The 26142-nt window shown below is 50.3% G+C and overlaps 1 protein-coding gene across 1 annotated transcript in view; it reads left to right on the top strand.

Moving 5' to 3' along the window:
- VWA5B1 (von Willebrand factor A domain containing 5B1) overlaps positions 1–26142 on the top strand; it is a gene marked incomplete at its 3' end in the record, with an annotated part of 45660 nt that overhangs the window by 5307 nt on the left and 14211 nt on the right. Inside the window, exons 2-14 of the mRNA XM_084874834.1 lie at positions 2358–2522; positions 4103–4255; positions 5695–5965; positions 8742–8887; positions 9751–9882; positions 10518–10642; positions 14188–14364; positions 18623–18733; positions 20536–20738; positions 21103–21217; positions 21618–21803; positions 23414–23579; positions 24544–24734. Coding sequence (XP_084730960.1) covers positions 2384–2522; positions 4103–4255; positions 5695–5965; positions 8742–8887; positions 9751–9882; positions 10518–10642; positions 14188–14364; positions 18623–18733; positions 20536–20738; positions 21103–21217; positions 21618–21803; positions 23414–23579; positions 24544–24734 — 2115 coding nt within the window. The 5' untranslated portion in view covers positions 2358–2383. The remainder of the gene's footprint in view (positions 1–2357; positions 2523–4102; positions 4256–5694; positions 5966–8741; positions 8888–9750; positions 9883–10517; positions 10643–14187; positions 14365–18622; positions 18734–20535; positions 20739–21102; positions 21218–21617; positions 21804–23413; positions 23580–24543; positions 24735–26142) is intronic.

Here is a 26142-nt window from a genome sequence, read left to right as displayed (position 1 = left end):
GGGGAGGCTTCATGGAGGAAGTGACAGTGGAACTGGGCCTTGCATGGTGAACAGGACTTTGTACAGTAGAGGAAGGCAACAGTCATCCTGTAAAAGGCTCGAGGATGGGGAAGAACCTGACCTGTTCAGGGAGGTTGCTGACATCCATTCCTTTTTTTATTTTATTATTTTATAAATATTTACTGAGCACCTACTCCATGGCAGACACTGTGCTGGGTACTTTACACGTTTAATTCAATTGAGTCTTCACGGTGCCCGTGAGATGGAAGCCAGTGGCCCCTGCCCTCACCCAGGTTTATAGATGAGGGGACTGGCATTCAGGAATTAAATGACTCAAGGTGAGTGAGTGAGGCAGTAAGTTATCCACCAGGATTCAAATCTGAGTTTGGGTCCAACGAGGCCTGTCTGAAGGACAGCGATCATTTGGGATTCACAAGTTCTAGACCATTCAGAAACAGTCTTGGTATTTAACACGAGAACCTCCTAGAACCTGTGCAGCACGCTCAGGGCTCAGGCTCAGCACATCATTTCATTCAACGAAACAACAGTCCGACACCCCACGTCATTCAAAGCTTTCCTTTTGGCTCTTAAAGAATATTGAATGGGGCCCAGTTTGTAAATCAGGGCACCTCTTCTAAAGACTCCTCTTTTCTCCCCAGTTCTCCCCATGGCTGCTCTAAGGCCTCTAGTAGCCCCTCCACCCCCTGACCCTACCCCTCCTTCCTCCCAACCCACTCAGTCCCCTCTCTGTTTTCTCTCTTCCTTCTAGCCAGGCAAGTGTTTAATGGTCAACAAATTTCAGCTGCTCTGACAATTCTTCCCCCACTCCACAATCTCCTCTGCAGCTAAACTGTAAGCTCCTTAAGGACAGAGCTGTCTTGTCTTTCATGCCCAGAGGCAAATTTAGGGCCTGGAAGGTAGTCAGTGCTTTTCCATGCTAGACGGATTGATGAAAATATGCATGAATTAGGCCCCAAAGAATTTCAAATTCACCCTCCCAAGAGGGATGATGTTGTTAAGGGGCCGGTTCTCAGGGCCTTTGCCCTGTATTATCAACACCACTCATCCAAGCACCACTCCCCAGCTGAGGGACACTCCCCAGGAAACCTGGCATGTGGACCAGGGGTAGGAGGAAAAGACTGGGTTGGATAAGTTGCCCTTAAGGATAAGGGGCAACACTCCACCCCAAGATGGACTGAACCTTACATCCAAGTTCACCCCATATCCACATCCGGATGCTCATTGCCTGCAGCTGCATTCCCCAATCAGCATTAGGGCCAGGAGTGAAGCAGGAGGAGGGAGGAGGGTGGAAGGGTAGGTGGCTCGAGGTGAGATTCAGGAAATGAACACCCCCTCTTGTTCTGACCCTGCCAATAGCCAGGCTTTGCTGAGGCCACCAGGACAGAGAACCCCCAGAGAAGGCAGCTGAGGATCCAGCAGCTCCCCTGTCTGCTCCTTATCTTCCTGCTGCCGTCAGTCAGCCTGCGGGAGATAAGCCAGGCTGAGAGCTGTCTGGGCCTGAGCCACAAAAGAGAACATAATTAAAAAGACACTGCCGGGCGTGGCAGAGGGGGCGAGGATCCTGGTGGGACCTGAGGGGAGCTGGAGGGAAGAGTTCTGTCTTTGAGAAAAGGCAGAGTAGTCGGCACTCATTGAACAGCCTTGCAAATAGGCCACCAGCCCATGGTAGCTTCCCCTGGCTCGGAAAAGAAAACCCAGAGAGAGTCTGCCCTCCGACGTATATTCCACATCTTTGTTTGACTTCACCTCCCACTCCACCCCACCCCACAAGGGGCAGTGGTCCTCCAGGGGGGTCTCAGGAGCCCAACAGAGAATGGATACACGCCCTACGAAGTGCTCAGAAATCTTTCATGTTGGAATGAGGACGGTCATCCATTCTCTTATTCCTTCAAGCAGCACTGAGGACACAGGGGGCAGATTTACTGAAATCTGAGGAGGACGGCCTTGATGAGCTATTCCATCCCCTCCTTTTGCAAAGGAAGCATCAGAGGCGATGGGGCTGACAGAGGTGGGTCAGGCCAGGGGGACATTGTCTGCTGGGAGAATTCCAGGCTGGACGGGGCTCTGATGGGCTCCAGCCCTGCCTGGGCACCAGCCCACCGAGCAAATCCAGGCGGGTCCCTGTCTTCAAACCTCAGTTTCTCCACTGTGCAATGGGAAGAAGCGGAGTCACCACTTCTCTGCTAGTTCAGCATTCTCGGGGGTCACCAACGGGGAAGTGCTTGGGGAAAGGGAAGAGGATGAGGCTCCAACTGCCTGTGGGGTCTGAAGTGAGAGAACTGGGTTGGTGGGGGAGGGGAGCCGCTCTCACCTCCTGCGCTTCCTGTCTCCCACAGACCCTGAAGGCTGAGTAGCCAGCAGGATGCCGGGTCTGCTGAACCGGATGACAGGGGCAGCCCTGCCCCTCACTGCTTCTGACGTCACCTCCTTCGTCAGTGGTTACGCCCTGGGTCTGACTGCGTCCCTCACCTATGGCAACCTGGAAGCCCAGTCTTTCCAGGGTAAGGATCCCTCCTCCATAGTGAATCCCCAACCCAACAGGGCAGCCGGTGGACATTGGGCAAGGCCTGGGCCCTCTCCGAGTCTCAGTTTCCTCAACTGTAAAATGGGGGTATCATTTCCGCCCAGCAGGCCTCAAAGCTGGTAGCAAGTCAGGTCAGGATTTGAGCCCAGGTTTGGGCTCAGCCCTGCCAGCTGGCCCAGTGCTATTTAGGTCCCACAAGGCCCGCCCACCTGCCTCCAATGGCCAGCCTCCCCTTCCTCCGGGAACCTCATGGTGGGAGGGGCCTCGAGACTCAGTGGAAGTCAGAAGTTGCCAGCCCCAGATGTGGCTCTGGTCCCTGTGACTCTGGAGAAGCCACTGTCTTCTCAGAAGCAGGAAGCCCCTTTGCCTGTCCGGCGGGGTGTGGGGAGGAGCAGATGAGGTCTTGAGTGCAGAAGAACAGCGTGGAATAAAAACAGCCTGTGAATAGGAGTCATTGGGTGGGGCAGCCAGGACTGTGGACAGATGTCTGCCTGGAGGAGTCATTTGTAAATCAAATGCCTCTCTTTCCACTTCAGGAAGGGAGTTCCCTACTGGGAGGGCTCCGTGCTGGCTTGTCCAGGATAAGGTTCCCTCTCACCCCCAGTTGATCCCCTCTGAAATCGCCTGGCAGACAGTGACCCTGTTGAAGAGATCCTGGAGAGGGTGGCTTAAAAGGGGACCTACTGGGGACCCAGGAGGCTAAATTACTGAATAACTTGGGGACAGCCCCTTGGCTTTCTACATGCGAAAAGACCAAGTCCCCCATTTTATGGATGAGAAAACTGAGGCGCAGGGGGAAGGGAAGCAGGGGTTTAGGAAGGGCTCACTATGGGCCCAGCATGTGCTGCTCCCGTGTTGGTGGGCAGATTAAATGAGATCCAACCTTGATCTTCCCTGTGGTCCCCACGCCATGGATCCATGGCAGATCTAGGCCCCACCCCAGAACTACTGAGTGAAAATCTGCATTTTTACAAGACATACCTCCCCACCCATGACTTGTGTGCTCTTAAAGGCTGAGAAGCACCAAGGTATAAAAATGTGGACACGTAGCTTCATAAATGGCTATTTTTCCATTTTCATGATGACCCTACACGTTGGGCTGTATTATCCCCATTTTACAGATGGGGCTGTGAGGCTGACCAGAGAAACTGAACATCTTGTCCAAGGCCACCAGGCTAGGAGAGGCAGCAGGGCCCAGATCCAAACCCTGTTTACTTCCTCCCACGCCCCAGCTCCTGGGAGCCAAGAATCGCAAACTCACCACACACATGTGTGTCATTTGGCCCACACAGCAGGTCACATAAAATCCAGATTCTTACTCTCTCTCCAAAAGTCAGAAGCCCCGGCCACCCTGGCCTCACATGCCTGTGGAGTAAGAGTTGGCTGGGACAGGGGAGCTGCTGTCCCTTTTCCAGGAGCCCTGTGCTCACAGAGTGCCGGGCCTGAGTGCAGAGCCCTGAGGTCCCAGCCCAAGTCCTCCTGGCACCCTCCAAATGGCAGTGAGCACCAACCTAGGTTTGGGTTCCTTCCCTGTGACGCTTGGTCCTGCCCCGGCAGGCCTCTTCGTGTACCCGCTGGATGAGTACACTACGGTGATTGGCTTCGAGGCAGTCATTGCTGACCGGGTTGTAACGGTACAGATCAAGGACAAAGCCAAGATGGAGGGTGGCCACTTCAATGCCACCCACCTTCGAAACACAACTGTCACAGGTAAGGAGGCCAGAAGGGCTATGGCTGGATCTGGGCCCGGCTGAAGTCTCGGGCAGGCTGAAAGGGTAGCAATGACATAGGGCAGAGAGAGCATTAAAGTAGGAGTCAGGAATCCCATGTGTCACTGACCCTCTCCTTACTATCTGTAAACAGAGGCAATCTCCCCTCTTCTTGTCTAGAAAGCATGGTGAGGACCAGAGGATTCAACAGCAGGCTTTACAGAACAGAACAGCATGTCATTTAAGCTCAGAGGTTGTAGAATGAGTCACACCAGGGTTTGACTCCCTGTTCTGGTCCTTGCAAGTGGTGTGAGCTCAGATAAAAAATAAAAATTATCCATAAAGCCAAGATCGGTTTGGCTCAATGGATAGAGCATCGGCTTGGGGACGGAAGGGTCCCGGGTTCGATTCCGGTCAAGGGCATGTACCTTGGTTGCGGGCATATCCCCAGTAGGGGGTGTGCCAGAGGCAGCTGATCGATGACTCTCTCTCATCGATGTTTCAAACTCTCTATCTCTCTCCCTTCCTCTTCGTACAAAATCAATAAAATATATATATTTTTTAAAATTATCCATAAAATGAAGCTAATACTTATACACACCAAAGCTCAACAGAGAGCATGTATGCAGAGGATAGACTAAGTAGTCAAATTGCTGTTCTGAGGCTCAGAGAGGGTCAGGGACTGGTCCAAGCCCATCATAGATGTCTCCCATTCTTTCCCTCCTTTGCTCCCCTCCACATGTTTGAGACAAGGCTAGAATCCAGACCAAGTATCATATGATGTAAGAGATCATTACTATTGGATCTATGATTGAAGTGATGTTTGTTCGTCTGATCATTAAGACATTCAAGAATATTTTAATGAGCACTTACCACGTGCAAGATGCAAACTTTGGAAGGATAGCTAGGATGTGCCTACCAGTGGCCATGAGAGCAGGTGGGAGGTGGCTGTGCCCAAAGAGGTCTGGATAATGTCAGAGGAGGGAACGAGGGGTACGGACTGGGGGCCAGGGAGGTAGGTGTTCATGGAGGGGTTCCTGGAGGGGTTGGATAGATGGGGGGTCAGACTGGAGAAGTAGTGGGGAGGAGGGCTTACAACTGAAAGGACAGAGCAAGAGCAAAAGCACGGATCCCAAGGTGGGGTATGCGTGAATGTGATTTCTGTGGGGATGTAGAGTCTGCGGCTGGAGACGAGTCTCTCTGAGGGGGTTTTGTGGTCCAAGGATCCCAATCCCAGTGGGGTACAAGTACACGGGCCTGGTGTCAGACCCATGCAGGTTCAGATCCCGGTTCAACGAGTTAGTAATTTGCTGAAGAACTTGGCCAAGTCACACCCCTATGCTGAGCCTGTTTCCCATCAGCAAAATGGGCTGCTCAGACCTACCGTAGGGGGCGGTAGCGATAATGTATGCAGTGGCTGACCCCAGGCCTGGCGCTTAGGTAACATCCTGCGAGAGGGGGTTTCTGCCGGCTCTCCTCCCTGCCCCCTGGGAAAGGTGGCATTGGATGAGGATTTGGAGCGGATCCTCTTCGTGGTCAACCTGGGGTCAATCGCCCCGATGGAGAATGTCAAGGTCTTCATCAGCACCTCCTCAGAGCTCCCGACGCTGCCCAGCGGAGCCATGCGGGTCCTGCTGCCTGCTGTCTGTGCCCCAACAGTGCCCCAGTTCTGCACAGAGAGCAGTGACACCTCCAGCCAACAGGCCCAAGGGTAAGGACCCCTGCCCGGACAAGGGCACACGGACCAGAGTCTCAGGTGGGCAGCGGGGAATCTGTCAGGTGAAGGCAGGGCGTGGAGGGTGATGGAGATGGAGTTGAAGGTGAGGCTCAGCGCTAGAGGCCATCCCCTTTAGTCCACAGAGGCCACCCCCGGGACAATGGCTCCTGCCCGCTCACTCTTAGAGCATCGGGATCTTCCTGATTTCATGGAATGGCACTGGCCAGATGTTCTGGAATGTGGACACTTTGGGATTCGAATTTTCAGGCTTTATTCTTTCACGCACTTAAGGCACTGAGTTGAGTGTTAGGGATCCAAAATCATCACAGATCCTGCCTTTTTAGAACTTGGTGAGAGAGATCATTACCCAATAGATAACACCACTACTGTGGAACCACTGGTGCACTTGCATGAATAGTTAATTATGTGAAAAGTACAAGGAAAGAGACATTCATTGGGCTAAGAGTATAAAAGAGGGACCCACCCTAGCTGGTTTGGCTCAGTGGACAGAAGGGTCTGTGGACTGAAGGGTCCCGAGTTTGATTCTGGTCAAGGGCATGTATCTCGGTTGCAGGCTTCTCCCTGGCCCAAGCCCTGGTTGGGACACGTACAGGAGGCAACCAATCGTTGTGTTCCTCTCACAAAATATTTATCTCTGTCTTTCCCTCTCTCTTCTTCTCTCTCTAAAAATCAATGGAAAAATATCCTCAGGTGAGGATTAAAATAGATGATAGATAGATAGATAGATAGATAGATAGATAGATAGATAGATAGAAGAGCAACCCAACCCAGGGGTCCTGGGCCAGGCCAAGCTTCTCTGAGGAGTGATATTTCAGCTGAGACCTGGAGGGTGAGGGCGATGTAGATTGAGCACTCCTGCAGGGGAGAACAGCAGAGGAAAAGGCCCTGAGGCAGCAGGCTTGGTGTGTGTGAGGAGGCAGGCAGGCTAGTATAGCTGTAGCAGGGGGGAGAGTGAAGGAGAGTGGTCAGAGGGCTGGCATGCAGTCAGATCGTGTAGGACCTTGAAGCCAAGGTTGAGAACACTTATGCCACAGCAGAGAAGTTCTAGGCTGAAGCTCCAGCCTCAGCCCAGGGAACACCAGGTTGTACGTTACCTTTGTAAGTACTGCCATAGGCGCCAAGCTTTGTGCATTTGAGAGGCAGGACCCGGCAGAGGTCAAGGAACTTTGGCAGGTCAAGGAACAAGAGGCCCCAGAGGTGGCCCCAGGAAGCCTGTTCCTGCCCATCCCAGCAGGTAGAGTGAGCAGAGGTGTTCATGGGAGAGACCTGCATCAAATCTCGATGAGCCTCAAAGTTGCTCAGAGAGAGACAAATAGATAACACCCAATATTGGTGAGGATGAGGCGAGGAGACATGTGCGGTGCTGGTGAAAGTGGAATCTGGAGCAGCACCATGGAGAGCAGTCTTGGAGCACTCCGTGTGTGCCCTTTGACCCAGGGATCCCAGAGAAATCCTTTCATAGTTCAAAAAGGGGACTCAGATGAGGGTCCTCATGGTGGTGGTGCCCATGGACATGAGGTGGAAGCAGGAGCAAATGAGTACAATATAAAGTACTCACACGATACAGTGTGTGCCCTGATGTATCTGACAGGTACCAGGTCGGCAGCAATGACTTTGGTTGACACACTTGTACAGAGTGAAACAGTTTTGAGTGAAAAAAAGGGAAGTAATGGCCCAGCTGGTCTGGCTCAGTGGATTGAATGCCGTCCCATGGACCAACAGGTCCCGGGTTTGATTCCTGGTCAGAGCCCATGCCCAGTTTGCTGGCTCGATCACCTGTAGGTGGTGTGCAGGAGGCAGCTGATGGATGTGTCTCTCTCGTGGATATTTCTATCTCTCTCTCCCTCTCCCTTCCTCTCTATCTAAAAATCAATAAAAACATATTTTTTTAAAAAATTAAATAATAATGGAAGTAATGAATGAGATTCATAATAGAATAGAATCTTTTCAGTTTAAAGTGCATTCACATCCAAATGCTACCATGTATATGTGCCCTTAAGGACATACATCAAAGACCTTAGAGGCTGTGCCCATGGGGAGAACAGGAGAGGGACCAGGATGACAGACATGGTGAGAGACGATACGGAAAGAGAGCCAGAAACTTGAGCGATCAGCAGACGCTCATGAAAAACAACAATGTCATTATTACCCCATTTAATGGATGAGAAAACCAAGGCTTATTCGAGGGCTCCCAGCTCCCAGACACAGAGCAGGAGTTGGAGAAGGGCTGTGATATAGTCAGACAGGAGCCAGACAGACTGGTGAGGATGCTCACTGTGAAGTCCTGACTGTGGGAATGTTGGGGCTAGTTGCCTCATCTTGCTGAGCCTCCATTTCCCCCTGTGGGAGATGGGGAGAGGGGGGCCAAGAGGCTTTTTCCAGAGGATTCTGGTGAGAGCAATGTGGAGCTCTGAGGCTGGCCCCTGGCCCAGCCCTCCAGGGTCTCGGTGCCTGTGTCTGAATGCAGGCTCTCCCAGGATCAGGTTGAATGGGAGAGTAAGGGTCTGGGGTGGGAGGAAGCTCCTCAGCCCCCTTTCAGGCTGGGCTGCAGGGGAGCGGGGCTGCCTGGGACTCACCGTCCTCTCCATGTCCTCTCACAATGCACTCCCCTCCCCTTCTGTCTTGGTCCTGGCTGCGGTCTTTCTCTTCCTCCTCCTCCTCCTCCTCCTCCTCCTCCTCCTCCTCCTCCTCCTCCTTCTCCTTCTCCTTCTCTTCCTCCTCCTCCTCCTCCTTTCCATCCCCTTCCTAGCAAAGACAGGCATTGCTTCGGCGGCCAGGCCCTGGACTCCTGTAACAAGCTGAGCCTGGCAACTCTTCTGGACATGGATGTGTCCAACCCCATGGAATACGAGTTCAACTTCCAGCTGGAGATCCGTGGGCCCTGCCTGCTCGCAGGTGAGAGGGAGCTGCCCAGGCCCAGGTGTGCACCAGGACGACGTGAGACCCGGGCTGGGGAGGGCTTCAGGCCCAAAGCTGCCCAGGACAGAGAGTGAGGGGAGGGTGGGAAATGTGACAGCCTGGATGGAGGACATCATAGCTGTACGGGCTCCCATTTCCTGCTCCCCAGCATACAACCAAAGACGGGCCCCTCCCAATGAGCCTTCAAGGCTGTCCACCCACCGCCATGGCTTCCTGGGGGTGTACATGGTCCCCTCCCCGCAGTTCAGCCCTGAGGCATTCATTAGAGTTGCTTCCTGCTTCTCAGCTTGCACAGCGGAATCACCAGGGACCTTCCAGAATCCTGCCACCCATCTCCCACCCGAGCTTCGGGGGCCCTTGGTCTGGGCCATGTCTTGGGTTTGGGCTATTTAGAAGGCCCCAGGCTGTTCCAACATGCAGCCAGAGTTGGGAGTCATCGTTCCCAACTCTGAGTTCCCAACTCTGAGACAATTTCCCTCTCCAACCCACTCAAGGCTTTAGGATGTGTTTTTTTGTTTTTTTGGTTTTTTTGCCAACAAGTGTGTTATCAGAGCAGTATGACATCCAGCCTGAGAGGTGTTTATGGCGTGCCCACCGATCGAGCGCTGAGCATCTTCTATCTTTATGCACCTCCATGAGAGGCAATTTCTTTGACTCCCCGCCATTGGGTCCCCACTTTGCAGATGGGGAAACTGAGGAAACCTGTCCATGGCTACCGAGCAGGTCAGGCGCTCCTCATGGGCAGGAGTGTCACCTCTGGCTTGCATCTTAGTGTCCCCCACAAAGGCCCTGTCTCTCTCAGGGCTCCTGAGCCTACCCCACCCTTCTGTGCCACGCAGGGGTGGAGAGTCCCACCCACGAGATTCGAGCTGACGCCGCCCCGTCTGCACGCTCGGCCAAGAGCATAATCATCACCTTGGCCAACAGGCACACCTTCGACAGGCCCGTGGAGATCCTCATCCACCCCAGCGGTATCATGCCCCGGGGGGAGGGGGGACCCTGGGAAGCCTGAGGGAGGGAGGAGGTGCTGAGCCCATGGGGTACAGACAGGTGGCCCCTTGCCCAGTGGTCAGCCAGGGAAAGGGTAGGGCTGCGTGGCAGAGGAGAGGAGACCAGCCTCCTAGGAAACTTGGCTCCAGCTGGTGGAATTGAGTGTCTCCCGCCCCAGTCCTAGCCCCAGAGGCCCCAGGGTCTCATGCACCCACTGAGGCACTTTGTCCGTAGGCCAGCGGAGCAGAGGATCTTTGAAACACAAGCTCAGGGAAGCCCTGGCAGCTCTGACCTCTCAGGGAACAACTCTTCTGTCTCTAAGAATTCATTAGAGTGTCAGGGCCTGAAAATATCATAGCAGCCAGTCCCTCTCTCATTTTACAGATGGGTAAACTGAGGCCAGAGAGGGGCCAGAGGTCAGCCATGGCCACCAGGCACTTCTGCCTCCCAGCTGAGGAGTCTTCCTGTGGCCCCACCCTGCTTCGGGCAGCCAGGGCTTCTGTACCCCTCTTCCTTCTAAGAGCCCTCCCCACTGTGAGGATTCGCCCCTGAGCCGAGGCCCCTGGCATCACCCTCACACCTGGGCACGTGCCAAGAGTTGATCTCATCCCTGCAGAGCCCCACATGCCACACGTCCTGACGGAGAAAGGGGACATGACCGTGGGAGAATTTGAGCAGCACCTGAAGGGAAGGGCAGACTTCATTAGAGGGATGAAGAAGGACTGCAGTGCAGAGCGCAAGGTGAGGGTGGCTGAGGGAGAGGGCCAGGGGTGGCAGAGCCAGGGTGGCCCTGGGGACTTGAGCTTCACTGAGGAGAATGAGCTGGGGCAGGGACCTGCCTGAGGTCACGCAGCAGGTTGGTGGCAGGTCCTCGTCAGTGTTTCCCTTGGTGGTGGTGGTCGGGGTGGGGGGGACAACAAAGGGCCAGGGCACTGCAGGGCAGAGGCAAATGGCTCTCAGAGATAGCAGTCACCCAATGCTGTCTTCACGCTGCCTGCCAGGACACTGTCTAGTGCCTAAGCCAGGTACATAAGGTACCAAGGTACCTAAGCCAGGTAAAATTCTCAGCTGGTGCTTCCCCATGTATTACCCTCCCCCCCCCCAGGGGCACCCTACAGCTGGTGCACTCCCAGCTCTTTCTTTACTCCTAGGCCTCTGTTTTCCCACCTGTTGAATGGGTCTCTTGCTGTTCCTTCCTCTGGGTCCTTGGTGGCTATTACATAGACAGTAAAGACAGGGAAGGGAAAGCCTAACAAAGATCGTGCCCCTCTGCCTGTCCTCTCCTCCACGAAGCTGAAGCACCAGAGACCCTACACTGAGGGGCCGCGTGGGGAAGAAATGCTAAGAGGCTCAGCAGATGACCACAAATTGTACCGGCTGTCGCCTCCTGTTCATGACCCTACACACCAAGCTGGGTCCTCAAGGCCAAGATACCTTTAAGAATGGCGACCCACTTCTTTTTATTCTCTTGGCTTGTTTGATAAAAAAACAAAACTGGGGTTTAGCACCCCAAAGTAACTATGAGCTAGGGAATGGGGAAGACCATTCTCTTGGGATTTGACTTTGGTGGCATCGAAGCTGAGGACTTAGACTCAATCCGCAGGGCAATGATGCTGGATTTAGGCTGGCAGAGGATGAGGCAACGGAGGAGCATACAGAAACACATGTAGGCAGCTTACTGCTCACCCCGACTGTTAGAGGTCCCTCTGGAATCATCTGCCTGGTGGGAGTGGGGAGGATGACAAAGGGAAGGTGTAGTTGGCTCAGTGCCCATCACATCACTGCCCTGTTAGCGACCCCACTGGAAACACCTCTCGCAGAAGTGCCCCCTCACCCAGATGAGTCAGTAGGGAGAAGAGGCTGAGCCAGGTCCTCAGAGTGGGGGTGGCAATGCTAGCTGTGTACTGAGCTCTGAGAATTTCAGCAGGTGGACAGCGCGGTTGGAGGGAGCCATGGGCCTCCCCGGCTGGGACTGGGTCCCCTGCCTACCAAACCTTAAATCAATTAGCTCTGGGACCACTGAAGCGAATGAGAATTCGTTTGCCACCTTGGGTTGGTTATGCAAATACCCTGTAGTCTCATGAGCTCCAGGAATGACAGCCACCAGCCTGAAGCTGCTACGAAGTGATGAGTTTATTATAATTAGATAATGGCATCTTGAGGAGCCATTAGAGAATCCTGAGCCAGGGGCCCCCACGCTCTGAGAGGCTGATGTGGCTGTTACTGCCTTGGGCTCTGTCATCGAAAGAGCCAGGCTGGTCGTGGTTCTGGCAAGGGAGCTCCACGCGGGACAGAGAACGTGATCCTTTGCCAAGGAGGGAGGCGGGCAGCAAGAAGGCAAATGTCAATCAGGAAGAGTGGGAGGGACAAGCTGTCAAAACTGTGATTTAGCAAAGAGGGAGCAAATGGCACAGAAAGATAACCATGTAGGAAAGATGGCGATGCAGTGAGAAGCAGAGACAAATAGAGAAAAGAAAAAAAGAAAAAAGAAAACTTGCACACACAGGTCAGTGGTAGACAGACCCACACAGATTCACTCTCTCATTTATTCAGTCAACAAACACCACGTGTCCAATAGATGGCAGGCTCCATTCTAGGCATGGGGGAGGCCACACTGAAAAATGACACATCCTTGTCCTCATGGAGCTTACCTTCTAGCACAGGAAGATAGACAAGAAGTAACCAAATGAGCACGGTTAATTTGGAGAGGGCTGGGGACCAGGAGAGAAATAAAACATGATGGTGTGGGAATGAGTGGCAAGCACTGGCTGCTGCTCAGCCAGGTGTCTAGAAAAAGCCTGCCTGAGAATGAGACCTGGTGGACAGTGAAGAACAGGAAGCAGGATAGTGGTGACACGTTTGGGAAACAGGTAGCTGTATGAGTGAAATGGGGGTAGTGGGCGAAGATGAGATGGACAGGCGCGCTGGTCAGGCCCTGGGGGCTTCATAAGCCATGGCACAGGGTATGAGAGGAAGCCATTGCTTAGGCAAGAGAATGGAGAGAATGATCTCACTGCCTGCTCTACATAGAATGGACCACCGGGAAGTAAAAGTGGAGGAAAGGGACCAGTAAGAGGCGATGGCAAGGGCCCAGGCAAGAGATAATGGTGTCCTGAACTTGGATGGTGGCAGTGGAGACAGAAAAGGGCACGCATTCAGGGTGTGTTTTAGCCGCAGAACTAGCAATCCTTTGCTGAAGGAGCGAGAAAGGAAGCAACAACAACTCCGCCATCTTTAGTTTGAACACCTGATGGGTGATGGTGTCATTACTGAGTTGGGGAAGGGATTCAAAGAGACCAAAACTGAAAAACAGACACAAAGGGACATGTCCACCCAAAGGCAGCCAGATCAAGAGACAGAGAGAGGCAGCCAGGATGGAGCAGAGGGAGGAAATGGAATTTGGTACAGAGTGAGTGGGAGCGGCCAGGAGGAAGGCTCAGAACCATGTCAGCCAAGAGAACTCACGAAAAGGTCAAGAACTAGGGTGCTGTTCTCCCTTTGTTTACCGAGCCCACCTCTGCACCAAGCTCTGTGTTAAGCCCTAGAGATAAAGAAGCAGCTCAGGCTTGACCTACCTTCAAGCAACACAGAAGCTAGAGGGGAGGCAGAGATACAAGCACAAAGCTGCATGTGGGCAATGCCTGAGCCCATGACAAACCGCAACAGGGATGGTGGCTACCATTTAGCCAATGACTACCGGGCAGCGGGCCTCACAAGCATTGCATAGAACTTGGCGAGGCACGTACTCTTGTCCTTAGTTCATAGAGAAGGAAACCAAATCATTGAGGACACCTGGAAGATGGGGGCAGGCTTTCCAAAAAGTAAAATTTTAGAGAAAGAGTAGAAAGTTATCAGTGGGAGAGAATCAGTAAACCAGAGAAACCAAGGTCACAGCCAAGATAAGCCAGAAAGAAGCTCAGACACTGAGTGTGAAAGAGAAAGAAACTGCTACTCAACCGAAGACCTGCACATGTGCCAGGACCTTCCATCTGTGTGCCAGCTCAGTTCATCCTCAAAACCACCCTGAGAAGGGAACATTATGTGCCTCGTTTTTAAAATTGAAGAAACAGGCCCAGAGGAGGGACTTGTTCAAGATCACACAGCTAGACGGTGACAGAGCTAGAGGGTGAAAAGCTAGCAAGTAGAGAGCCAGGTGCGGTCAACCTGAAAGTCTCTCGTGCAGAGTGTGAGCGGGACCTTGACAATACTTGGTGAGTAATAGGAGACCACGTGAGTAGCGCTGGACCCTTTGAATACCAAGTGAGATGTTTTCCTTTCTCCTCCAGACAGAAATCATCCGGACACGCCTCCACAAGGACATTCCCCACCATTCTGTCATCATGCTCAACTTCTGTCCTGACCTCCAGTCGGTGCAGCCGAACTTGAGGAAGACTCATGGCGAGTTTATCTTCCTCGTGGACAGGAACAGCAGCATGAGTGGGACCAGTATCCACCGTGTCAAGGTACCTGTTAGGGGACCCGCCCCCAGGGTCTTGTGCTCCAGGGTAAATCAGTGGTGCTCCCCCAAACCAGGTTCGTCAGCACTTTTGGTTCCAAGAAGCCCCCCTTCCACATCTAAACCACCTTCCTAAATGGCTCTCCGTGTCTAAAAGGAGCAACAACTTTTTTAAATCAGTTTAAACAGAGACACCCAAACTCAATGTGCTCCCAAAAGAAAACCCTGAAGTGGTATGAGCAGAGGCAGAACTATTGTCCACTCACAGGGGATGAAGTTATCAACATCTTCCCTTGACATTCTACAACCTTTGCTGAGTGATGCTCAGGCTAAGACCCCTCAGTAGGTACTAAGTGGACAAGGGTGCGGCTGGGTGTTGAATTCAGCTAATAATCCCGAAGTTAGTGCTGTGGTCTCCATTTGCCAGAGTGGAAAGCTCATCCTGAGAGTTTCAATAACCTACCCAAGGTCACACAGCCAGTGCGGTTTAATACCAAACCCATGTCTGTCTGTCCCTAAGACCTGGCATCAGAAATTCGCTGGAGATGGCCCCTATCATCAAATAATGTGTAGAATCCAGTAGGGAAAAAAAATGCTTTTTTTTTTTCTCTCTCTCTCTCAAAATACCTAATACAGGCAAAATTTTGTGGTTGGCTATCTGAAAAGACAGCAGGTTATAAACTCAGTGTCTGCCCTCAAAGCAGTCATGTATGGAGCATGCTATCGCTGCTGTGGAGACTTCCGATGAGTGTGATGAATGAGGAAGACGGAGTAATGACCTTTCCCCCAAAGTCCAGAGACATTTCATCTCCCTCTGGAGATTATTTTCCTTTGTTTCGGCCTTATCCCCCTCTCCCTTGTATTTCTAGTTGTGCAGGTCTGTCTCATTTGGAGTTATAGGAAACTCATTAGGGAGAGGACCAGATCTTTGCTCATCTATCTCTCCCCATGGGGCCTTGCTCTATATTTAGGCATAAAAAGCGCCCAGACATGGTTCATTGAACTGGGTAAAGGATCACAGTTCAAAAAAACAAGGCATGAGGGAAGGAGAAGAGAGGGGGCTCAGTTGTCACCTGAAATTTCACTCCTTTCCCAGTCTGTGCCTGGAGCAAACTCTTGTTCCCAAGGCAACAGGATAAACAAGGAGAGGAGAGGTTAAGTGGGATCTGTGAGGCCAGCTAACTCCTCAGTCATGCTCTGACTGGGCTTTGTCTTGAAGCATGAGAGAACATCCTACATGGGACCCAAGTTCCTGTTTGAGGCCTCTTGACAATGGGATGTAGGACTGGTTGGTACCTTTTCCCAGCCCCTGACCGCCATCAAAAACAAATACTGCAATAGGGAGCTGTCCACCGTACTGGAGTGCTGAAGCACAGTCCAGTGCCCATGTGTATCCCATTCCACAGCTGGACCAATTTGTAAGATGTCTCCACAGTTACTCTAAGTATCATGGGATCATGAAACATCCCTTTGAGAGCATTTAATCCACCTTCCCTGCCTATTTCCAGGTAAGGAAACTGAATCCCCGAGAGGCTGTTTTTTCCAACAGTGCTAGTGAGGGAGCTTAAGTTTTCCATATCCTGGCTCAGTGCTCATTTGCCTCACCTTTCTGATAGGGAATTATACATACTCCCCCTTCAAGAAAAGCTCTCTTTTCTGATTATGTCTTTTCTGTCGCATGACAGAAAGAGAAATGCCTGAGTTCCAGGATCCAGTCTGCCACTAGCTGGCTATGTGGCTTTGGACCAATTGATTCTCAACTCCGGGCTTCATTTATACTGTCTGTAAAATGAGAAGGGAGGATTAATACATGGAGGACAAACATATGTCCTATATCCCTTTGTTCTCTTCTCCCAAGCCCTAGCAGACATCAACAATTGACCATGACATTCTTTACCACGCTGAGTCTGGACTCAGTCTCTATATGTTTCTCATCAAGGGGCTCCAGGCCATCACCACCAGTTGAATGGAGTTGGTTCATGAGTGGAAATCCACTTCCTGCACTAAAGACCTTTCCAACCTTGACATTCCAGAATTCTCTGATGGCGACTTCCTCCAGGACTGCTCCTCTCACAGTTCCTTCCCCCTTGGAATCTTTCTTGCTTGCTTTTCCAGCTCAGCTCCCTGGCCTCAAGGTTACCTTTCACAAATGGCTTTGCATCAGCACAATCCATTCTGCTACATGCGCCTGCCCCTTTTAGAAAAAGACATAGGAAATTACTCAGGCCACACACCCCTCCCCCTACTGATAATGAGGTCATTGGGGGTTGCTTGCATCATTAACTGTGGCCCATTATGTTGAAGTTTTAGGGAAAAAACTGGAGTTAGGGAGGTAGGAGAGAATAGAAATCCAAGCAGCCACGCGGAAGGGGAAAGTTCAACCAATTTAATTTCCTGCAGCTGGTCTCATTCTTCAGCTGCCACTTGCTGCCAAAAACACGGCTTTGAAAATTCTAATAGGTGTGAGCCGAGGCAATCTGTATGGATCAGCAACGACTCCTGCTAGCAGGAATATACACTGGTGGCTAATGAAAAAGTAAGCAGATCTGGACTTCTTTCATAGAGAAATTAAATGTATTGACACAAGCAACAAAGAGAACATTAATGTTAATGTTTACAGAGGGGGTGGGAGAGGGGCTGCAGGTCCGTATGGTGTGGAAGTTGCCAGGATCCACTTACAGCTGTTTACTTCTAAATTCTGGGGTGGAACAGCTTGTTTCCCTGAAGCCATGCTGAGATTCCCTGGGCTGCCGTCAATAAGCTATATGGGGGTGAGGGAGAGCCCTCCCCCCAATTCCTGAGTTCTGTGCCAAGGCAAAGCCAACATGAATGAAGATTTCAGAGCTGTGTTGTTGTTTTTTAAAGCTTCACTTTGTAAAGATTTTTTTTAAAATGTTTAAATTGATTTCTAGAGAGAGGAAGGGAGAAACAGGGAGAGAAAAAAACAACAACACATGGATGTGAGAGAGAAACGTTGTTCAGCTTCCTTCTGCATGCTCCCTCCTGGGGATTAAGCCCCCAACCCGGACATGTGCCCTGGCCAAGAATCCATCCAGCAACCCTTTGGTACACAGGATGATGTCCAACCAACTGAGCCACACTGACCAGGCTAAGAGCTGTGTTTTCACAGCTTTGGCCCTATCTTTAGGTTTTGTCATCCAGTATAATTCCTAAGTGCTCTAGGCCTCAGTTTTCTTCTCTGTGAAACAGAGGAATTAATACTAGTATGCATCTTGTTGTATAGATAATAATAACCATTTGCTAATGGATTACTACGTGCCAGGCTGAGACTCAGAGGAATGACATAACTAGCCCAAGGTCAAGTTAGCAATAGTAAAGGTACTATGTAAACCCCAATATGTTTAACATCAAAGTGCATCTTCTCAACCACTCTTTTAGAGACTAAATGAGGTCATACAAAGAGTGTACACAGTGCTTGATATGTATCATTGCCTCATCATCAATATTCTCCTTTTTCCCTCTTGTCATCTCCACTTTTCTTTTTTGGTGTCATCTTTTCCAATATACCTTTACCCGAGTCTCCTGATGTTGCGTAGTTAAGTAGGTTAAACTTCTAATGTTCACAGACTTTGGAGGCAAAGCGACTCGTGTCTGAGTCCTGGCTCCACTATTTACTATCTGAATGCTCACCAGCAAGTTGCTCCCCTCTCTGTACCTCTGTGTTCTCTCCTATAAAATGGGAATACTATTGTGCCTGCTTCAAGGGCCATTGTGAAGATTATATGAGGTGATGTAGGTAAAGTCCATCCTGGGCATTCAACAAATACGACCTAAAGAGACTCTCCCAAAGCGATTCATCCTTAGTCAATGATAATTGGGTGAATTCTGCTGCAAAAGGCCCTGGATGAGAGCCAGAAGCCTAGCCCATCACCAGGGTGACCCAGACCAGGCCACAGGCCTCCCTTAGACATCGATTTTGTTTTGGCGGGAAGAAATGAGTGCTCCCCGCTCTCCCTACCTCTCAGGGTCAGCAGGAGGTGAGATGGAACTGGCAGCCATAATAGAATGGCTTTGAAACGTCAGACTTGCTGCTCAAGTGAGAAATTTCATGAGATGGCTTTGGTCCAGCCTCCGCTCAGCATCAGCAGATTTCTTGATCTGGGGGACAAGGGGATGTTGGGTGCAGGCAGGGGTGCGGAAGGCCTGTGTGGAGGCAGATTCCTGCTGGGACAATAACACCGGTGTGAAGCGTCAGAAGTCATAACTCCTTCCCGAATCCTGAAAATCCCTCTCTTGCCTGCCAGGATGCCATGCTGGTGGCCCTTAAGAGCCTCATGCCAGCCTGCCTCTTCAATGTCATTGGGTTTGGATCCACATTTAAGACCCTCTTCCCTTCCAGTCAGACCTACAACGAGGTAAGGAAGGACAAGGCTGGGACCAGGAGGGGCGGGTGGTGAGGAGCAAAGGACAGAAAAAGAGAGAGGCTAACTCTGCTCAGGCAGTTTTCTGACATCTCCGCCTTCTGACACCTTCTCTTTAAAATAAAGAATGTGTGGGTGTGCACAGACAGGGGTCCAGGAAGGGGTGGGAAGGATGTATAGGCCTGCCACTCACGGAAGCCTTAGGAGGACAGTAAATCTGTGCAAGGTTGAGCCACAGAAGTGAACAGGAAGGGATGGCCAAGTGAATAGATGGGTACAATTTTAAACAACAGGACTATGGCTCCAGCAGCACATTCAAAATAGCAGGCCTAGGAATTGGAGGGAGGGAGGGAGGGAAGAAGGAAGGAAAGGGGGGTGGGAGGAAGGGAGGGAGGGAGGGAGGGAGGGAGGGAGGGAGGGAGGGAGGGAGGGAAGGAGGACTTAGGAGCCACTTTTCAATTAAAAGTAGTTTATGTGTTTTTTTTAAATACAATAATAATATATATTGATTATCCCACAGCCTTTGAAACTAGATAATCAAAAAGAAAAATATGTAAATCTCACATGATCACGTCAGAAAAATAAAAGGAAAAACAACATTAGGAGCTTAGAGTAAATCCTTCCAGACCTTGTTCTACTCATTACCCACAGTTTCAGTAAAGATAGGATTAGGCCTTCCAGAAACTACTTTTCGAACACAACTGCCTGTCATGAGCACATTATATGCCACTAAGTATAAATCTGCAGCATCATTCTAATGGCTGCCCAGTGTTTCACTTATTTAACTAAACCAGACAGGCGTGACTTATTTAACTAAACCCCTGCAGTTGGGCACTGAAGTTGTTTCCATTTTTTTTTTCTTATCATCTTTATATCGAAGGCTTCACATACCTCCTTCGTGATTCCCTGGGGATAAATTTCTAGTCTTTCTGGCTCAAAGGTACATTATACACTTGAAGACTTTTGACATGAGCAGTCACTCCAAGCATGGATGTTGGAAGAGCATCTTCCAGAGACAGGAGCAGAAGGACATTGGATGTCCAGTGAGCATCTGTCCTTGCTGTAGTGACATTCCTCTGAGCCAATAATCCTGGGCCAGAAAGGATAGTGATAAGTTAATGTAACACCACTGATGGTAGCATGGCAGGCACTGGTGGGGTGTGACTGGGCAGAACCATGTCAAATACCAGTAAGTGTCCACCTATTCTTCCAGGACGTGAGGGAGGTGAGAGTGGGAACAGGACTCAACTCTAGTGAGGTTATTGAACTATTATCTAGGGCAGCGATTTTCAACCGGTGTGCTGCAAGGATTTTTATTTATTTATTTATTTTACAGAGAGGAAGGAAGATAGAGAGTTAGAAACATCAATCAGCTGCCTCCTGCATACCCCCTACTGGGGATGTGTACATGCCCTTGACTGGAATTGAACCTGGGACCCTTCAATCTGCAGGCTGAGGCCCTATCCACTGAGCCAAACCGGTCAGGACTGCAAGAATTTCTGAGACATGCAATACCTATCTATTTAGTCAGGGGCACTGACCTCTTTTCCCTTAGATTGTCACACACACAAATATCAGCAGCCAACACATTAGCCATCTGGTGTGAATGAACCAAAAACATACCTTCATTTTTGTTAGATCAGCAGCAAATATATATTTTTGTGTAATTTTAGTAATTAGTTTATGTTGGTGAGGGGAAAGGTTGAAAATTGCTGATCTAGGGAAACAAGGCTCGGAGTCTGCGCACCATACGGTGACCCTGGGAATTACCTCCCCTGCCTGCGCCTTTCCTGCAGGAGACCTTGGCCATGGCCTGTGAAAACATTCAGAGAATGCGGGCCGACATGGGCGGCACCAACATCCTCTCCCCCCTCAAGTGGGTCATCCGGCAGCCAGTGCACCGAGGCCACCCGCGACTTCTCTTCGTGGTCACAGACGGGGCGGTCAACAACACCGGGAAGGTGCTGGAGCTGGTGCGAAACCACGCCTTCTCCACCAGGTGGGCACCCGCTGAAGGTCCAGGACAGGGTTATCCTGGGCTGCCCTGGGCTGGGGTTTCCAGAACCCGGGCCACGTGGGGAAATGCCGGAAGACGAGGAAAGAACCTTGTAGAGCTTTGCTTCCAAGGTGGGGTGACTGACCTCAAAGTTTGCCTTTCCTCCTCCAAGTTCAGGAGGGATGAGATGCCCACATCTCTGCATCTAGCTCCCAACCAGCAGCCTACGCAAAGGAAGCCCTTCCTGCTGCTTAGACTCTGAGCTGGGGCGGAAGTCGTGGGCTTTATGTGTGAATGTAAATGCCCATCGGGAGACAAAGATGGCAGAGGGGATGGGAAGCAGCAGCCTCTCTCCTCCCATTCCCAGGTGCTATAGCTTTGGAATTGGACCCAACGTCTGCCACAGGCTGGTGAAGGGGCTGGCAACCGTGTCCAAGGGCAGTGCTGAGTTCCTGATGGAGGGGGAGCGGCTGCAACCCAAGGTAGGTGGAAGGGCTCCCGTCCCTCTGCTGCTGGACCCTGAGTTTAACACGTGGGGAAAAGGAGGCCCAGGAAAGCAAATCCACTTGCTCAGATCACTATCTGGTCCATGCTTTTGACACAAACTCTGTGTGCCCTGGACTAGTCACAACCCTCCTTTGAGTCTTGGGTTTTTCTCATTTATTAAATGAGAAAAGCTTAGAGAAGATGACAGCGAAAATTTGTTCCAACTCTGACGTTGTAGGCGCCTACGAAGTGGCATGTTCACTGGTAGGCAAGCCTCTCTTCACTTCTTCCCTGCTCACATCCCCGCATGGTCATACCCACCTGGGCTTCGTGCATCTGGACATGCCCTCCCCGCTCACCCATCTCCCCAACCAGCGCTCTGATTGTGCCCAACAGATGGTCAAATCCCTGAAGAAGGCCATGGCCCCGGTCCTGAGCGATGTGACCGTGGAGTGGGTCTTCCCGGAGACCACAGAAGTCCTGGTCTCCCCCGTGAGCACCAGCACCCTCTTCCCTGGGGAGCGGCTGGTGGGATATGGCATTGTGTGTGACGCCTCCTTATACATCTCTAACTCCAGATCAGTAAGTACCTTAGAAATGCCGGGGCTCCGTGGGGGCCCAGAACCATGCAGGAAAGACTGTTCCTGGCAGGAAGGAACGAGTTGGATCTGAGCTTGTAGTTGTGAGGTATAGTTGCCATGGAACACAATCTACAAATAACTAATGAAGTTAGAAAGACGTATCCTTTCAACTTAGAAATCCCTTCTAAGGATCTCACAGAAATAAAGTGATATAATGGAGTTATGTCCAAGGATTCATTGTAGCATTGTCTGTGATGGCGAAAACTATGGCCACATATTAATGCTGCTCCTCTCCAAATGTCACTTGATGTTACATGAAGCAGGAAAATATTGTGAAAGGCATTATTACAAATAATTTTACAGCAAGAATATAAATTTCTCATCAAATAAACTTAATTATCGAGAGAGGACAACAATTTGGATGACTGAATTGGTCAATCAGGTTTCTAATTTTCTCTTGTAAATTCCAGGACTTCATAAACTTTTTTTTCTAATCCAAAGATATTCATATCCTCCCCAGAGCTCCCAAACTATTATTTAGTAGATCAACAATAATAGGTGCCATAAGGCACTATGGGCTCACATACTTATTTTAATGGAACTGATTTTTTACTCCTTTTTTCCTTTTCTACTCTGCCCTCTAATCTACACCAGGTGGTTTAGACTTTTGTTGTCTGATCAGGCTGATCAGGCCTGACTTACTGTTGAAGGAATGAAGGTTAACAGCATTTTCTCTGTGTTTTTTTGTTTGTTTTTGTTTTGTTTTGTTTTGTATCCTCTGTCATCACCTTTTATTTATCAATGGATGACATGTTGACTTTTTGACTGATAAAACATTAAATGTAAATATAAATACAGCCACAAAGTGAATGCTTAACCATAGGGGTGGTAGAATATTGCACAATCTGCCAAAACCGGTTTGGCTCAGTGGATAGAGCGTCGGCCTGTGGACTGAAAGGTCCCGGGTTCAATTCTGGTCAAGGGCATGTACATTGGTTGTGGGCACATCCCTAGTAGGGGGTGTGCAAGAGGCAGCTGGTCGATGTTTCTCTCTCATCGATGTTTCTAGTTCTCTATCCCTCTCTCCTCCTCTCTGTAAAAAGTCAATAAAATATATTTTTTTAAAAAGAAAGAATATTGCACAATCTAATGTTGAAAAGAACAGTTGACATGCAGGATTTATGCTTCAAGAGCAAAGTTCAAGATACTGCTAAATATAATATAAAGTAATATGGTCCAGTTTTTGTAAAACAAAAAATGATCCCCAAAAGCCTTCATGTTTTATATGTATGTGTATACTATGGAGAATGGAATGGGAGGAACAGACGGTTCATTCTGTGCATTTCGTTAACCTAGCAATGTTACCTTTTTAAAAATTTTAATAAAGAATATAATTTAAAAAATAAGCAATGTAAGTGATAAATAATTTTCATTCACCACCTTATGAACAGAAGTCTGCTTAAATTCTCCAAGCTAGCAAAACACTTTTTTTTTTTTAATTATTCCCATTCTGGCATAGATTCTCCACCACCTTGTCTCACACTGCTCGCTGCTCTGTGGATGTCCCTCCTGCCATCTAGCCTACAACCTTCCTTCTCTCCCTTCCTCCAGGACAAGAGGAGGCGGTACAGCATGCTGCAGTCTCAGGAGTCCAGCAGCTCTGTCTTCTACCACTCACAGGACGAGGGGCCCGGCTCAGACAATGCAAACTGTGCCAAGAGCTTGGGGCAAGCCACAGATGCCCGGCCATCCAGCGGCGACTCCCCCATCACTCCTGGTAAATCTGCCGCTCTTTGTGCCTCGCTCACTTCTCCAGAAGCTATGATTGCTACATTTTACTGAGCACTTACTATGGGCTAACCGCTTTATACAAACCATCGCGTTGAATAGTTAGCAGATGCAGAGGTGGCTACCGTCTATTCTGCAGGCGAGGAAACTGAGACAGGGAACTTCAGTCACTTGGCTGTGCCCGTCCAGCTGGAAAGAGGTCGAGTACAGACAGAGAGAGTAGACCTGCCTGCCTCCAAAGCCACTTTACGGTTTTAGTTCCCTTTTAGAGGGTATTTACTGATCACTTACCCCGGTTAAGGACTGAGCATGGTGTGAGCAGCAAAGGTACTCCAACAGGTACCTGTTCTTCAGAAGCTCTCCCTCCGGTGAGAGGGGTACAATTGGACTTGATTCTGAGGGGAAGCAGTGACATGGGTCACAGGAGGTTCTGGGCAGCAGCATTGCCTGAGAGAAGGTGTGGAGGTGTGACACCCAGACAATGCGTCCACCGCTGGTTACTCAGCTGCTATGCTTGGAGCACATGGGACCTTGAAAAAGGAACAGAAAAGAGAGTCGCTGGGTGAGAGATTAGGCCCTAAAGTATCACCCAGCGACCCACAGGTTGAGAACTGCTAGCAGGGTCGCCTAAGACCATCGGAAAACACAGATATTCGTATTACGATTCATTAACAGCAGCAAAATTACAGTTATGAAGTAGCAACGAAAATAATTTTATGGTTGGGGGTCACCACAACATGAGGAACTGTATTAAAGGGTCATTAGGAAGGTTGAGAACCACTGGATTAGGGCACAGTTAGGCGGGGCTTTCAATGCCAGGTGAGGTGAGGCACCCAAACGTATTTCAGTAGGTGAGCAGTGAAAAGCTCCAGAAAGAGTATGCAAGCCCCTCCCTCTTTGCCTGCTGTCCTCTTCTTGCACTCGGTGGCTCCCCTGTCACCACCCCTGTCCAGGTGCGGGCCTCTCCCAGCGACGGCGGGCATATAGCACCAACCAGATCACCACCCACAAGCCCTCCCCAAGGGCCACCACGGTCAGCGACCCCACGATGGCTGCCAGGAGATACCCGCTGCGGAAAGCCAAGCTGCAGGACCTCATCAACCAGCCCAGCCTGGATGCCCAGCCACGACAGATTGATTTGCAGGTACCCGGGCAGGACAGGGTGGAGTTGGGGGAGGCCATGGGTAAGGGTGAGCTGAGTCTCCTGCTTCCACCGGAAGGATGGAGCCTGTCCACAACAGACTGAGAAGCGAGTCACCTCGTCCTTCATCTGCCTGACCCTCAATGGCCCTTCCTTACAGTGATACCCATTGGCCAATGACATCCCCGGTTCTCTGCACACAGCACTTCCCCGTTGTCAAGGAACCTCCCCATCTACTCTCTCACTTGATTTTATAGCACCCCTGGGAAAGGAGGGGGCGTGGATATTAAGGGTAAAGGTTGCACAGCTTGTCAGGAGACTAAAATCCGGGGCCCACTTCCTGCAAAGCTCTTGCTTCCCTCTCCATCACCCACTGCACCCTCTGCAAATACCAAGGATGGTACACCCACCCGGGGCAGGGGTGATCTCCGCGCCACAGCCACAGCAGGGCCCGTGTCCCCCTGTCCAGCTAGACCAGTTTCTCGGCCTCAGCACCTGGGACACGATAGTTCTTTGTTGTGGGGCGTAGAAATTGTAGAAATTTGACAGCATCCCTGGCCTCTATCGAATGAATGCCAGTTACACCACCACTACCACCACCACCTCTCGCCCACCCCACCCCCGCCCCAGTAATGACAACTAAAAATGTTTGTAGACACAAGCTGCTATGAACATAGGGGTGCATTTTCCTTTCTGATTGGTGTTTCTGGTTTCTTGGGATGTAGAAGTAGGATTACTTGGTCAAATGGGAGCTCCACTTTTAACCTTTTGAGGAAACTCCATAATGTCTTCCACAGTGGCTGCACCAGTCTGCATTCCCACCAGCCGTGCACGAGGGTTTCTTTTTCTCAGCATCCTAGCCAGCACTTGTCATTTGTTGATTTGTTGATGATAGCCATTCTGACAGGTGTGAGATAGTACCTCATTGTCATTTTGATTTGCATCTCTCGGATGATTAATTACTTTGAGTATGTTTTCATATGTCTCTCGGCCATCTGTATGTCCTCTTTCGAAAAGTGTCTATTTAGGTCCTTTGCCCATTTTTTGGTTGGGTCATTTATCTTCCTTTTGTTAAGTTGTATGAGTTCTCTGTAAATTTTGCAATTTAAACCCTTATCTGAAATATCATTGGCAAATATGTTCTCCCATGCAGTGGGCCTTCTTGTTGTTTTATTGATGGTTTCTTTTGCTGTGCGGAAGCTTTTTTTTGTTTTGTTTTGTTTGTTTGTTTTTTAAATATGTTTTTATTGATTTTTTACAGAGAGGAAGGGAGAGAGATAGAGAGCTAGAAATGCCGATGAGAGAGAAACATCGACCAGCTGCCTCTTGCACACCCACTACTGGGGATGTGCCCGCAACCAATGTACATACCCCTGACTGGAATCGAACCTGGGACCTTTCAGTCCACTGA

Source organism: Pipistrellus hanaki (assembly GCF_964339955.1).
Source record: "Pipistrellus hanaki genome assembly, chromosome: 2".
Classification (NCBI taxonomy): Eukaryota; Metazoa; Chordata; class Mammalia; order Chiroptera; family Vespertilionidae; genus Pipistrellus; species Pipistrellus hanaki.
The sequence above is the reverse complement of the archived record's forward strand: the minus strand, read 5'-3'. Positions and strand labels throughout refer to the sequence as shown.